General features: G+C 39.2%; 2 protein-coding genes across 2 annotated transcripts; one reads left to right on the top strand and one right to left on the bottom strand.

Annotated features, from left to right (window-relative positions):
- Nucleotides 1-850: 850 nt before the first annotated feature.
- On the bottom strand, nucleotides 851-4,219 carry LOC307126215 (uncharacterized protein). Its single transcript, XM_079816644.1, has 2 exons — nucleotides 4,144-4,219; nucleotides 851-1,674 (listed from the first exon to the last, which is right to left on the bottom strand). The coding sequence occupies exon 2, from the start codon at nucleotides 1,503-1,505 to the stop codon at nucleotides 936-938; it is 570 nt and encodes a 189-aa protein (XP_079672770.1). The 5' UTR covers nucleotides 1,506-1,674; nucleotides 4,144-4,219; the 3' UTR covers nucleotides 851-935.
- A 1,286-nt stretch (nucleotides 4,220-5,505) lies between these two features.
- Nucleotides 5,506-12,266, top strand: atp6v1e1b (ATPase H+ transporting V1 subunit E1b). The gene is made up of 9 exons (XM_079817925.1): nucleotides 5,506-5,780; nucleotides 6,448-6,513; nucleotides 6,620-6,729; nucleotides 6,909-6,975; nucleotides 7,063-7,152; nucleotides 7,237-7,305; nucleotides 8,923-9,017; nucleotides 9,131-9,218; nucleotides 12,059-12,266. Exons 1-9 carry the CDS (start codon nucleotides 5,748-5,750, stop codon nucleotides 12,119-12,121), a joined length of 681 nt encoding a protein of 226 aa, XP_079674051.1. The 5' UTR covers nucleotides 5,506-5,747; the 3' UTR covers nucleotides 12,122-12,266.
- The last annotated feature ends 308 nt before the right edge of the window (nucleotides 12,267-12,574 follow it).

Here is a 12,574-nt window from a genome sequence, read left to right as displayed (position 1 = left end):
GTGGGGTAAATTGAACGCGATATGCAGTGACGTCACAATCGTGTTGCATTGTGGTATATGAAGCTGCCTGAAGTGTACATATGAAGTAGACTCGCTCCCTCTGTCATAATCGAGGGAACAAGGGTCTGTCCATATAAACTTCCCTTGTCCACTTCACGAAGTGGGACGCACTTCAAAATGGCGGCGGGGATTCCCCCGAGGGGAAGTGCTTAGGGAAGTTTGCAAGTGCATGTCTAAAACTGGAGTGGAACGCAGCACTAGTGGTGAGGTTGCGAATTGCAACCGCTCACCCCTCCCTTTCAAAGCACATAGAGAAGCTACGGTGGCCAACACAGGACAAAGTTGTCGTCGTCTGAGACAGCAGAGAGTAGCTAGCGCTCTGTAGAGAAGTTTGTCCCTTTAGGGCTACTGTAGAAACACGGCGGCGCAAAATGGCGTCTTCACTGTAAGGGGACCCACGGTGTATGTAGATAGAAATGGCTCATTCTAAAGGTAATAAAAACATAACGGCTCATTATGCAATACACCACTGAAAACATAGTTATGAATATTATATTGGATTTCTGTCAATAGTCAATAGATCCTCATAAATATTACACACTGCACCTTTAAGCTGATAATAGGCTACTGAATATATAATAATCCTAATAATACAGGGTCATTTTATGTAATACTGTCCTGACAATAAATATCACCATACGTTTTTGCCTCTAAATAAAATAATTAAAGAGAGTGCAGCAAACACTATAATGTATTTTTCTTTTGATATTCAGGATGATGTTCCAGATGTGTGACAGTGTGTGTGTCTGTAAATAAACAAAAAATAAGACAAACTATAATATTTAATAACATTGAATTTTTATATATCACATAATCAATAATACAATTTGTTGAATTGTTTTACAATGTTGAAGCTATTAAAGAGATATACAGTCCTACTTTCTACTCAGGGCATATGTAAGTACTCCCACTATCGCCACCAGGGCGGCGCCACCAACTAGCAGCACCGGGAGTTCAAAGGCCGAGGTGGAAAGCGGGTCTGCCTTTGAAACAACCTCTTGTTCTGGCACATCAGTCGATTCCGAAGTATGAGATTCCTCTGACTGTGTGACTGCAGAGGACGGGAGATGATCTAAAACCTGTGAGATGATTTCAGGTATGGGAACAGAAGCCAGCGTGAAATCTAACGGCTCGGACAGAAGAGGGGTGTGAGCGAAAACTGTCTCGATTTCCTCCACAACTGGCTCCTCCACACACATCAGAAGTTCCACCGCCCGTGGAGGCGTGAGATCTGTGTCCTGCGCTCCAATCTCCGCCAGCTCCCTTGCGCTGCCGATCATGCTCAGCACGCTGCTCTGAAGGTCCTCTTCGTCATCTGACTCCACCCTCTCGTGGAGCCCCGCCTCTAAGTGGACGATGTCAGAGGTGGAGGAGTGGTTCTCGCAGTGGTCCTCTTGAACTAAAACCATCTCACTGGTTTCTAGACCTCCAAGCTCCGCCTCCATGCCGCTAAAAGACGCCCAGGACTCAGCCAGACCAGCGGTCTGCCAGCGGCCCGACCCACTGCTCTCCTCCAGGCTGAAGGTTAGATCCTGGGGAGGAGAGGATGAGGATGACAGGATGGAAGATCTTTTTCTCCCCTCTGAAAATCTGACTAATGTTCTTCAGTGAGTCCTAAAGATGAGAGACGGGATGAAGTCATGTATGTTAATAAATAGTTGTGAGAAAGAGAACAAAATATGATATTCAATGAGCAAATAGATATATGTGGTTCAGGAGTGTTTACTAAATCTACTTTCATAACTGTGTCCATGATAGATTACAAAGAATTACAAGCATCCTTATCTGTTGTCATGGTCTGATCTATGTATAGGCCAGTAAGCACATATCTGACTGACTATGCAGCCTATATATATATATCTCCATCTGTTCACATGAACAGAGAACGTCAGATATTTCACATGGCATGAAGGGATCATGGTTCAGTTCACGTAGGACATACACTATATTGTCAAAAGTTTTGGGACGCCTGCCTTTACATGCACATGAACTTTAATGACATCCCATTCTTAATCCGTAGGGTTAATATGGAGTTGACCCACCGTTTGCATCTACAACAGCTTCAGCTCTTCTGGGAAGGCTTCCCACAAAGTTTAGGAGTGTTTTTATGTGAATTTCTGACCATTCTTCTAGAAGCGCATTTGTAAGGGTCAGGCACTGATGTTGGACGAGAAGGCCTAGCTCGCTCTAATTCATCCCAAAGGTGTTCTATCGAGTTGAGGTCAGGACTGTCAAGTTCCTCCACACCAAACTCACTCATCATGTCTTTATGGACTGACGCTTTGTACATTGGTGCGCAGTCATGTTGAAACAGGAAGGGGCCGTCCCCAAACTGTTCCCACAAAGTTGGGAGCATGAAATTGTCCAAAATGCCTTGGTATGCTGAAGAATTAAAAGTTTCTTTCACTGGAACTAAGGGGCCAAGCCCTATCCCTGAAAAACAACCCCACATCATAATCCCCCCTCCACCAAACTTTACACTAGGCACAATGCAGTCATACAAGTACGGTTCTCCTGGCAGCCACCAAACCCAGACTCATCCATCGGATTGCCAGACAGAGAAACGTGATTGGTCACTACTGGTCTAGAGTCCAATGGCGGCGTGCTTTACCCCACTGCATCCGACGCTTTGCATTGCACTTGGTGATGTAAGGCTTGGATGAGCTGCTCGGCCATGGAAACCCATTCCATGAAGCCTCTACACACTGTTCTTGACCTAATCTGAAGGCCACATGAAGTTTGGAGACCTGTAGCTATTGACTCTGCAGAAAGTTGGCGACTTCTGCACACTGTGCGCCTCAGCATGCGCTGACCCCTGGCCTACCACTTTGTGGCTGAGTTGCTGTTGTTCCCATTTGCTTCCACTTTGTTATAACACCACCAACAGTTGACCGTGAAATTTCACAAATGGACTTATTGCATAGGTGGCAACCTATCACGGTCCCACGCTTTTATTCATTGAGCTGAGAGCGACCCATTCTTTGACAATGTTTGTGGAAGCGTCTGCATGCCTAGGTGCTTGATTTTATACACCTGTGGCCATGGAAGTGATTGAAACACCTGAATTCAGGGATTTAGAGGGGTGTCCCAATACTTTGGCAATATAGTATATCTTACTCTTTTATTACCAAAATTGTATTTAATTTGTCAGATTAATCAATGCCTGAACTGATAAATCTCCAGATGGCATGCTGAAGACACACTACTGCACTACTGTCCAATCCCATTAATGAAGTGCATAACAAAGGGGTTGGAGTTTGACCCAGCACCGCTTCAGTCACGTCACAGTGAAAACATCTGCAGCGTCAACAGTCAGATTGTCAAGAGATAGTAAACTAAAGCCCATCGGCGAGATCAAATGTCAGCGTGCTTTCAGGGATCAGACATGCAAGAAATACACGGGGTAGCATTTTAACTTTGACCTCTGACAGAGGCAGCAGAGATGGAGGAATGTGACCCAGCGGACACAGGTCAATTATTTCTGTATATGAACCTCTTTGACCAGCAGGAATATTTAGTTAAAGGGATAGTTCACCTAAAAATGAAAATGTTGTCATTACTTATTCACCCTCAAGTTGTTTTAAACCTGAGTTTCTTTCCTCTGTTGAACACACAAGAAGATATTTTGAAGAAATGATATGGAAGCGAATGGCTACCGTCAACTGTCTGGTCACCAGCATTCTTTAAAATATCTTCAGTTGTTGTGTTCAACAGAAGAAAGAAACAACATGAGTGAATGATGACAGAAAATTTATTTTTGGGTGAACTATCCCTTTAAGTATGGTTGAATAGATCATTATACTTCCACTGTAACAAGACATCATTAATATATGATAACTGTGATAGCATCTTTTAACACTGAAGATGTTATGATGTAACATTCTCATACTACCATACAGGAGTTGAATATAATTGATATAAAGCAACCAATAAAATGCACAAGGGCTATTTTTTAACATCAGAAAATGGTACATTCTTTGTCATCCACTCTTCTGTTAGAGTCAAAAGAGAGAAAACACCCAGACATAAACTCCATATGCCATTTGATATTCTGTAAGAGCGGCGATTGAAAACAGATCTTACCTTGTCTGAGCACAGGGTTTAGTCAGCAAATGAATGCAGACTGAGGCTTGAGTAAATACAGAGGAGGGGTCGCTGGAGCTTATGTGCATTACTGCAACAGAAATGCAATTCAGCGCCTCCCTTTCCCTGTCCCCTAAACCCCACCCCCTGTCCCGTTACATCTGTGCGACTCATAGGGGCATGTCAAAGCAGTAAAAACTCCCATAGGTCCACTTACCTTTATTCTGGACCATGACACATTGATCTGACCTACTTTCTAGGACATAGTCCTGTTTGCTTGACATGTGTTTGTTTAACTTAACTGTCACCGTCCCACCGTTTGCCACTATTTATTTAAAACAATAATATCCAAGTAAAAACTATCATTTAAAAGCTTATTTGGTGACTGATCAGCAATTTATCACTTTGCAACAAGAATATTTTCATACTCATGAGGTGTGTTCAGACCTTTATTTTGAAAAATCTTGATTGGTAGATTGGTAGAAACCCAGGTTTGTTTTCATGCCGAGACTTCAAAAGATAACATCCATTTAATCATTTTTTTTAGAAAAAGGTCTGAAATTTTTTTTAAATATAAAGAAAATAATGATAGATTAACCAGTTGTGATGCGGTGGCGAGCTATAACGCTCATAAATGTCATTTTTATATGTTTAAGTTTAATTCAAATAAAATTCTACTTCTGAATAGGATGTCTACTTCATAAATTATATGAAAATGATGGAAATATATGGTTCAGACCACTCAAACCATATATGGAAACCTAAAACCTTGCATGTTTTGTAAAATATATCTGATTTACTTTATTTTGTATTTATATATTTTATATAAAATATAATATATATATATATATATATATATATATATATATATATATATATATATATATATATATATATATATATATATATATGTATTACTATATAGATGTATTACTTTTACAATAATCTTCCAAATGTCTTCTTGAAAACAAGACCAACCTTAGTCCAAAGCATTCTTGAATTACATAGTGCATTTTCATGTCTAAACTGTGTCTACCTTGTGATAAAGGTATTTTTTCTGTTTTTTACTTATCTTAATTGAACCTTTCACGCTGACCTTAAGCAGAATTGTATCACTTTTAAATTATTTATGAAATCAATTTCCCTCAAGTCCTATCAGTCAACCATAAAGTGCCCAAAATGTTTCATTTTTCATTTCATCTTACGTCTGCTTTTTTTTATCAAGACCAATTTTTGGTGGAATGGTTTGAATGTATTATTATTATTATTATAAATATAAGGTTCAAAATAAGCGCAACTCACATAAACCGTAATAAAAAGCCCTACACGCGCACTGAGATCTGATTGGTTCCCGGAGAGGAAACACGCGTCACGTGTCGTGTGTGTCACCGTTGACTGAGAATCAGCTGATCCGTCCAGTCTATTTTCACGACTCTGACACCGTCACGATCGACAATTTCCATGTCATTTTGTGCGTTTTTAAATCTTTAGGCTTCTCCAAAAATATTTAAACGTCTTCATAAATATAAGACGCCTGTCCGTTGCCGCGACGCGAGCTTTTTTCGGTCGGTGGAGTGTAAAATCCTCTTACAGCAGCAGCAGTCATGGCGCTCAGCGATGCCGACGTCCAGAAGCAGGTGAAAACGCGGTCAAACGCATCATTTACTCTTCATAACACTATAGCGAGATTAACCAGTCGCTGCTTTGCTAAATGCCTTGTTTTGGACGAGCCTGACACGAGCGTCGTGATGTAAGGTGATGTGGCCTTCAAGGTTGTTCGTCATTTATTCATTAAACGCGCTTGCATCACGAGACCCGTCTATATGATAACAGTGACTTTATATGAATGCATTTAAATTATAGTTTATATGGGAACACGCACATGTGCATAAAGGATCAATAAGAAAATTAAATCAATCAGCTCACCCCAAAGGCAAATGCATCAAAGTAGTGCGATGAATAATATCATATCATATATATATATATATATATATATATATATATATATATATATATATATATATATATATATATATATATATATATATATATATATATAATGTATCACAAGATATAGAATGCAGATGATGCAAAATATTAAGATGTGGGATGTTCTGCATAGTAATAACATGCATACTTCACACACTAGAGTCTAGAGTAAACCGTAACAATACTGTGTAACTTGTTTAATCACAAAAAATGCATGTGCCTGTATTTACATTTTAATGCTGATTTCTGGTTTCATTAAAGCCGTTTCCCCATTGATATGAAATGATTCTCCTAATGTTTCCCATATCTTTTCAGATCAAGCACATGATGGCTTTCATTGAGCAGGAGGCCAATGAAAAAGCAGAGGAGATTGACGCAAAGGTCATTTTTCCCTTCACAACGTTTAGCTTTCAATTATTTCATTAAAACAATGCAATGTTATGTGGTGTAGATATAGCGATGTGATGATAAGTGACTCCCCCTGCAGGCAGAGGAGGAGTTCAACATTGAGAAAGGTCGGCTGGTTCAGACCCAGCGTCTGAAGATTATGGAGTATTACGAGAAGAAGGAGAAGCAGATCGAACAGCAGAAGAAAATGTGAGTGTGACTTCCTCTGACCTAACTAGACGGCCAAATCATTACTGTGGAAATTCCCAGTTTCCTCAAAAATCTGTTACTCAAACAAGCTTTTCACGCTTCGAATCTTTTATGAAATGTTCTGATTGTCGATTCTTTTGTCTCTAATAGCGTTTAAATTGTTTGCTTCCTGTCCACAGTCAAATGTCCAATCTTATGAACCAGGCCAGACTGAAGGTCCTGAAGGCCCGTGATGACATGATTTCGGTTAGTTCCTGTTCTCTTATGTGGCACATCAAACCTTCAACAAAATCTTAGGTAGGAGTGTCTGTTTTTAATTGTGCGCTCTTTTAGGATTTGCTAAACGATGCTCGTCAGCGACTAGCGAATATAGCCAGAGATCCGTCCAGATACACCTCTCTGATGGACGGACTTATCCTGCAGGTGAGCGATATGAGCAAGCATCAGCAAATCAGGTCTGACAAAGACTTTCTGTGAGTCTTACGCTCCGATGTTCTCATGTTTCAGGGTTTTTACCAGCTCCTGGAACCCAAAGTGACCATCCGCTGCCGCAAACAGGACACGGGGATAGTGCAGGTCTGTACATTTAACAACTGAAACCATTCACTGCAAAAAATGCTTTTCTTACTTACTAAAATAACTCAAAATTAAGTGATTTTTTGTTTAAAATAACCAAAATAATCTGCCAATGGGGTAAGGAAAATAATCTTGTTTTCTGTTTGAATTAAGATTATTTTGCTTACCCCATTGGCAGATTATTTTGCTAATTTTGAGTTATTTTCCCCCAAAACAAGACGACAACTTTTGCTTGTCTAGTAAATGCTTCTTAATGTAAGATTTTTTATATATTTGGACTGAAAACAAGACAAAAATACTAAGTAAGAAAAGCATTTTTTGCAGTGTTTAAAAACGACTTTATTTGAAATGAAATAAACTTGAACTGAAATTAAGTCAAACTTATTCTAGCTAGTTGCCAAGACAACATATCTCATTTTAATTTAGTGATGTAATAAATAATTAAAATGGATATAAACATTATTAATTAACTAAACTATAGACACGTTCAAAAAGAAAAATGACAAAAAATGACAAAAAGACAGGAACATGACTAAAACTTTAAAAACTATTATTAAAAATGATAATGGTATCTCAATAGCTATGTTTCCATCCTCCTATTTTTATGCACATTTTGGGATATTGCATAAAAAAACGCTGTATGTCAAGATGCAAATAAATTCTAAAATGCGCTCAATCGAAAATGCCTCTGCACTCAATTGGATAGACCTACAACCAATCAGAGCGACACATAGTTGTCAACAGAACTCAACTGCACGCACGCTGGAAGAAGTAGAAGAAGAAGATGAGTGTAAATGATCTTTGCCGGTGTTATAAAAATAATTTAAGGATACACGGAGTACTTACCAACATGATCCTCATTTTTTAATAGTAAAGGTGAATGCATATACGAAAAAGTTCTCCATTTAGTAAACAAATTCAACCCAAGCGCTCTTTGGTGACGTGAATGATTACGTTACTGTTGATCATCTGTCCATCATCGTATAAAGCCCACCCTGACAATTTGATTGGTCCGAACAGCTCTGGTTCCCGGCCTCAAATGTTGTGGGCGGGGCTAAGTTCGGCTGGCATCAAGGCTAGACATGCGCATAAACTATGATGGAAACACATTAACCGAATAAATTCCTCAATCTGCAACAAAAAACTCATGTGACTTTGCCTCATCAGTGGATGTGATTGGATAAATGGACTAACTAGCGGACCAATCACAACGCACAGCCCCTCAGATGTTGGTTTGATCATTCTGGAGTCAAAGTCTGTCATCAAAATGATTTGGTTTAATTCCCTCCCAGAAGAGTCTCACATGATTGTGTTTCATCTGCGCGCTCTCAGGCTCTAGTCATTTATAATGCAGGAAAAAAGATTCACAGTGGCTTCCCCGATTGCAGAAACATCCATTTTTGTATTACAGATATTTTGTGGCAATTTCACAGGAAGTGACGATTTTGTTGTCTTGAACAAATTGGATGGGAACGCTGCTTTAGTCACAAATGCTTTATGCAATATTCCAGTTTTGCGCAGAAGTTAAATTCGGAAACAACATATCTACTGATACTAAAATATATATTTATATATATTTATGTGTGTATCTTTATAGCAAAATATGTCTTTTATCAGGCTGCTGTGCAGAAAAACATCCCCATCTACAAGGCAGCTGTGAAGGACAAACTTGAAGTGCGCATTGACCAGGACCACTTCCTCTCTCCAGAAATGTGAGCATTTGTGCTACCTAAGCAGTTCCTCATTTATAAAATTAGCCTGAAAAATGTTCGCTCTCTTTTTGTTAAATCTTTGAAATGAAAGTCTGTGTGTGTTTTCCGTGTAGCTCTGGTGGTATTGAGATGTATAATGCTGATGGGAGGATCAAAGTGTCCAACACTCTGGAGAGCCGGCTGGACCTCATGGCACAACAGGTACATGAGAGGCTTATGAACAGTGTTGGGAAAAGTTACTTTTAAAAGCAATGAGTTACAATAGTGCATTGCTCTCTACAAAGTACTGTATTGTTCAGAATACAACCCCCTTTTTTCAAGATGTACCTTTTGGAAAAATACTTTTTGAAGACCAAATCTTTTATTTTATAAAAAAAATTTTTTATAAAGAAAATAATTTTCATATTGCACATTTTAATATTTAATTGTTTTTATTGAAAGTATAGTAAATACTGGTAATATGTACAAACGATCACATTTAAACACAATAAAACTAACCTGTAGCCCGTCGGAATTATATAATTATCCATCTCATAGTGGAAACCATGTAGCCTACCAAAATTTCATTAACAGTAGAAGTGAAATCTTGTAGTTTTGAAATCTGGGTACCGTCTTATGTTTTAAAATCACGTATGTTGAAAGTTTGGTCCCGTCATGGAGGCACACAAACATGACAGTCAAGCGGCTCTTAGACGGTAAGCTTTTCTTTGACTGTTAGTGTTTATAATGCTGTGTTCACACCAAACGCGAATAGAGCGTCAAAATCACGTCTAGATTTTGAGGTGTGAACATTAAGAATCCATTCAAAATATAAATTGAGTGTTGGAAGCGAAATAGACGCAGTGAATTGGGCGGTGAATTGAGCGTTTGAAGCGAAATAGACACGCGTTCAAGGCGCTCCAGGAGAAATATGTCATAAAACACCTCTGCCTCTTTTTTCATTTTCATTAAAAATATATATTAAACATTAATAGCCACACAAATGTGGTCCAGGCAACTCCTACATTATCTTAACTGCATGTATATTTAAATATCCTTAAAAAGTAAAGTTATGAAACTTCTCTTTGCCCTCAGTCAAAACGATTTGGCAGACAACAAATGATAGATTCATGAGAGCAAAGATCGCCCGTTAGATCCACACAAGACGAACCACTACAGGACATCAGAGCCAGCGGCAAATGTCAGAAGGACTAGCCGAGGAAAGGCTGCCCTCGCCGGGGTTAATGAGCGCTGAGTGTCCGGTGATCGCCTGGATCTCACAACTCCAAAAACACAAGACAATTTTTTTTAAATAGGCGCTCTCTTTATAAATAAACCACAGATTTGAGCTTTAAACAACTACATTCTCACCTCAAAAAGTCTTAACCTCATTTTGTGACACAATAGTAGTATTTTTAAATTATGCAGGGTTTCTCATCATGTCACTTTACCACGTGACCGCAGCGAGCAGGCTCCTGATTGGTTAACGCGCATCAAACGCGTGAATGCACAAAAAGCACCACTTGCGCATAACGCGCGTATAGCGCAAGGCGCTCAATTCGCATCATTCGCGCAAATGAGTCGGAATAGCGCCCATCGCGCCGCGCATCAGACGCGCCTTTCCATTGACTTAACATTGAAATGACTCGCTCCTGATGCTCTATTCGCGTTTGGTGTGAACGCAGCATAAGTCTTTTTGCGCTTGCGATCTTCTAACATAACACTCTGACATATATTTCTTGGCACACTCGTTTTATGCATATTTGGTGCCACCTATTGTTGTGGGTGTATTATTGACATGTAAAAGTCTAGACCAAGCGGCAACCTCCCGCAGTTTCTCTTAAAGCCAATACGGAAGTGACTTAAACTGCAATTCATCGACTGGCCACTAGAGACAGGCTCCAGAAGGAGCAGAATCTCATTGAGCCTCATGTTAAAATGGCCAACTTTACAGCAGAAAAAAACATGTTTACAGTCTGGTAGAAATTGTGGTTTTGGTCAATACGGCTAATTTTGCCCTTCATGACAACTGTGAGGGGTGAATTTTTTTTTTATAACTCATTCCTTTACATTATATAAAGCCTTAAAGTTCTGCATAATTAAGGGCGTGGCCACGTTGAGTGACAAGTCACCTCAGCTCCGCCCACGTCCCGCCTCTTTGCCCATTTTCTGTTATCCGGGAGTGACGCGCTGACAAGACGGCAACGGCCAGCTAGTCCCTACTTTACGCTTCAAAACGGCTCTTCAGATTCCTATGGGTGACGTCACGGACACTACGTCCATAGACCACAGTCTATGGTCTAGACCCTAAATATAAGACGGACCTGTTTTTTCAGATGTATTTCTAAGAAAATTGTCTTCTATTTGGAACAATACGGTAACTAATTATGTTATTTAGTTACTTTTTATGGAGAGTAATGTTACGTTACTTTTGCGTTACTTTTTGTCATCTGGGCTGGGCTTGGTTGTTTGGTTTTTAATAACAAAAAAAACCTCAACGGTTCTATTTTTGGCAAATGTCAAGGCCCTTTCACACCAAAAGTGAAATTATGCCGGAGAAGAAATTTCAACACTCTTACTTCAGCAATAATGTGATGTTTAACTAAAGTCATAATTGCTTATTAGTATGGTTGAATTGGATAATCGAAGGTCAGCAGGGAAGACATTGGTTAATAAAGTGGGATTAAATACATGAATAATTTTAATTATTGCAGGTTTGCTTAATAGTTTGCATTCTACCGTTTTTACTCATTTTGAGGAATACTGAATCTGTTTTTGTGCACGTGAATGCATGTTCACATGAACTACAATAACCATCATGTTTACACACAACGCCTCTGCTCTTACTCCCGATTTCTCTCAACATGGGGACAGGAGAGGTGTCAGACAATACATGTGAAGACAAAGTAACTTGAGTTACTTATTTGAAAAAGTAACTTCTGCATTACTTTACTGGTTACTTGGAAAAATGTAATCTGCTTGCATAACTGCACCAACACTGAATATGAGAAGCGCTGTTAAATAAATGCTAGAATTTTGATTTGCTTTTGATTTCTTTACAGATGATGCCTGAAATCCGAGTTGTCCTGTTCGGTGTGAACCAGAACCGCAAGTTCCTGGACTGATTCTCATTCACAGAGGGAACCTTTTTGAACCACGGCAGAGCGCCATTGTTTGATGTTGTATTTTTATTTCCATTCTGATGTTAAAGACTCCATTCCTGTGTCTGTCTGTCTGTATTTAAGAAAATATAACGTGAATGTGTGTGTGTGTTCTGTATGTGGTGATTCATTATTGCTGTAAGAATAGTGTTTTGATTGGCTGCTGGGACTCCGGTCCTGAACATCTCATGTGTTTGATTCTGAATGCAACATGTTTATGTTTACAGAAGCGTAAAAACTAGAAATTCCACACATTTCCAAAGCTCTTATTAGTTTGCGAACTGACCGAGATTAGGCGACGGCTACATCTTGAACATCCCACAAAATGCTGACACAGACTTAACAATTACGATGTGTTCAGTTGAGTTTATATTTGCTGTCCTTTACTGTGGTGCAGAGCATGACTTGTATATCAGA

Source organism: Gobio gobio, assembly GCF_949357685.1.
Source record: "Gobio gobio genome assembly, chromosome: 5".
In the NCBI taxonomy this organism is placed as follows: domain Eukaryota; kingdom Metazoa; phylum Chordata; class Actinopteri; order Cypriniformes; family Gobionidae; genus Gobio; species Gobio gobio.
This window is presented reverse-complemented; position numbering and strand designations above follow the sequence as displayed.

What these genes read in the sequence shown, in the direction of transcription:
- atp6v1e1b (XM_079817925.1), top strand. Translation starts at nt 5,748, where the DNA reads ATGGCGCTCAGCGATGCCGACGTCCAGAAGCAG. An exon ending in ATGCCGACGTCCAGAAGCAG is followed by an intron (nt 5,781 to 6,447) that starts GTGAAAACGCGG and finishes ATATCTTTTCAG; the next exon opens with ATCAAGCACATGATGGCTTT. An exon ending in TGGACCTCATGGCACAACAG is followed by an intron (nt 9,219 to 12,058) that starts GTACATGAGAGG and finishes ATTTCTTTACAG; the next exon opens with ATGATGCCTGAAATCCGAGT.
- LOC307126215 (XM_079816644.1), bottom strand. Translation starts at nt 1,505, where the DNA reads ATGGAGGCGGAGCTTGGAGGTCTAGAAACCAGTGAGATGGTTTTAGTT.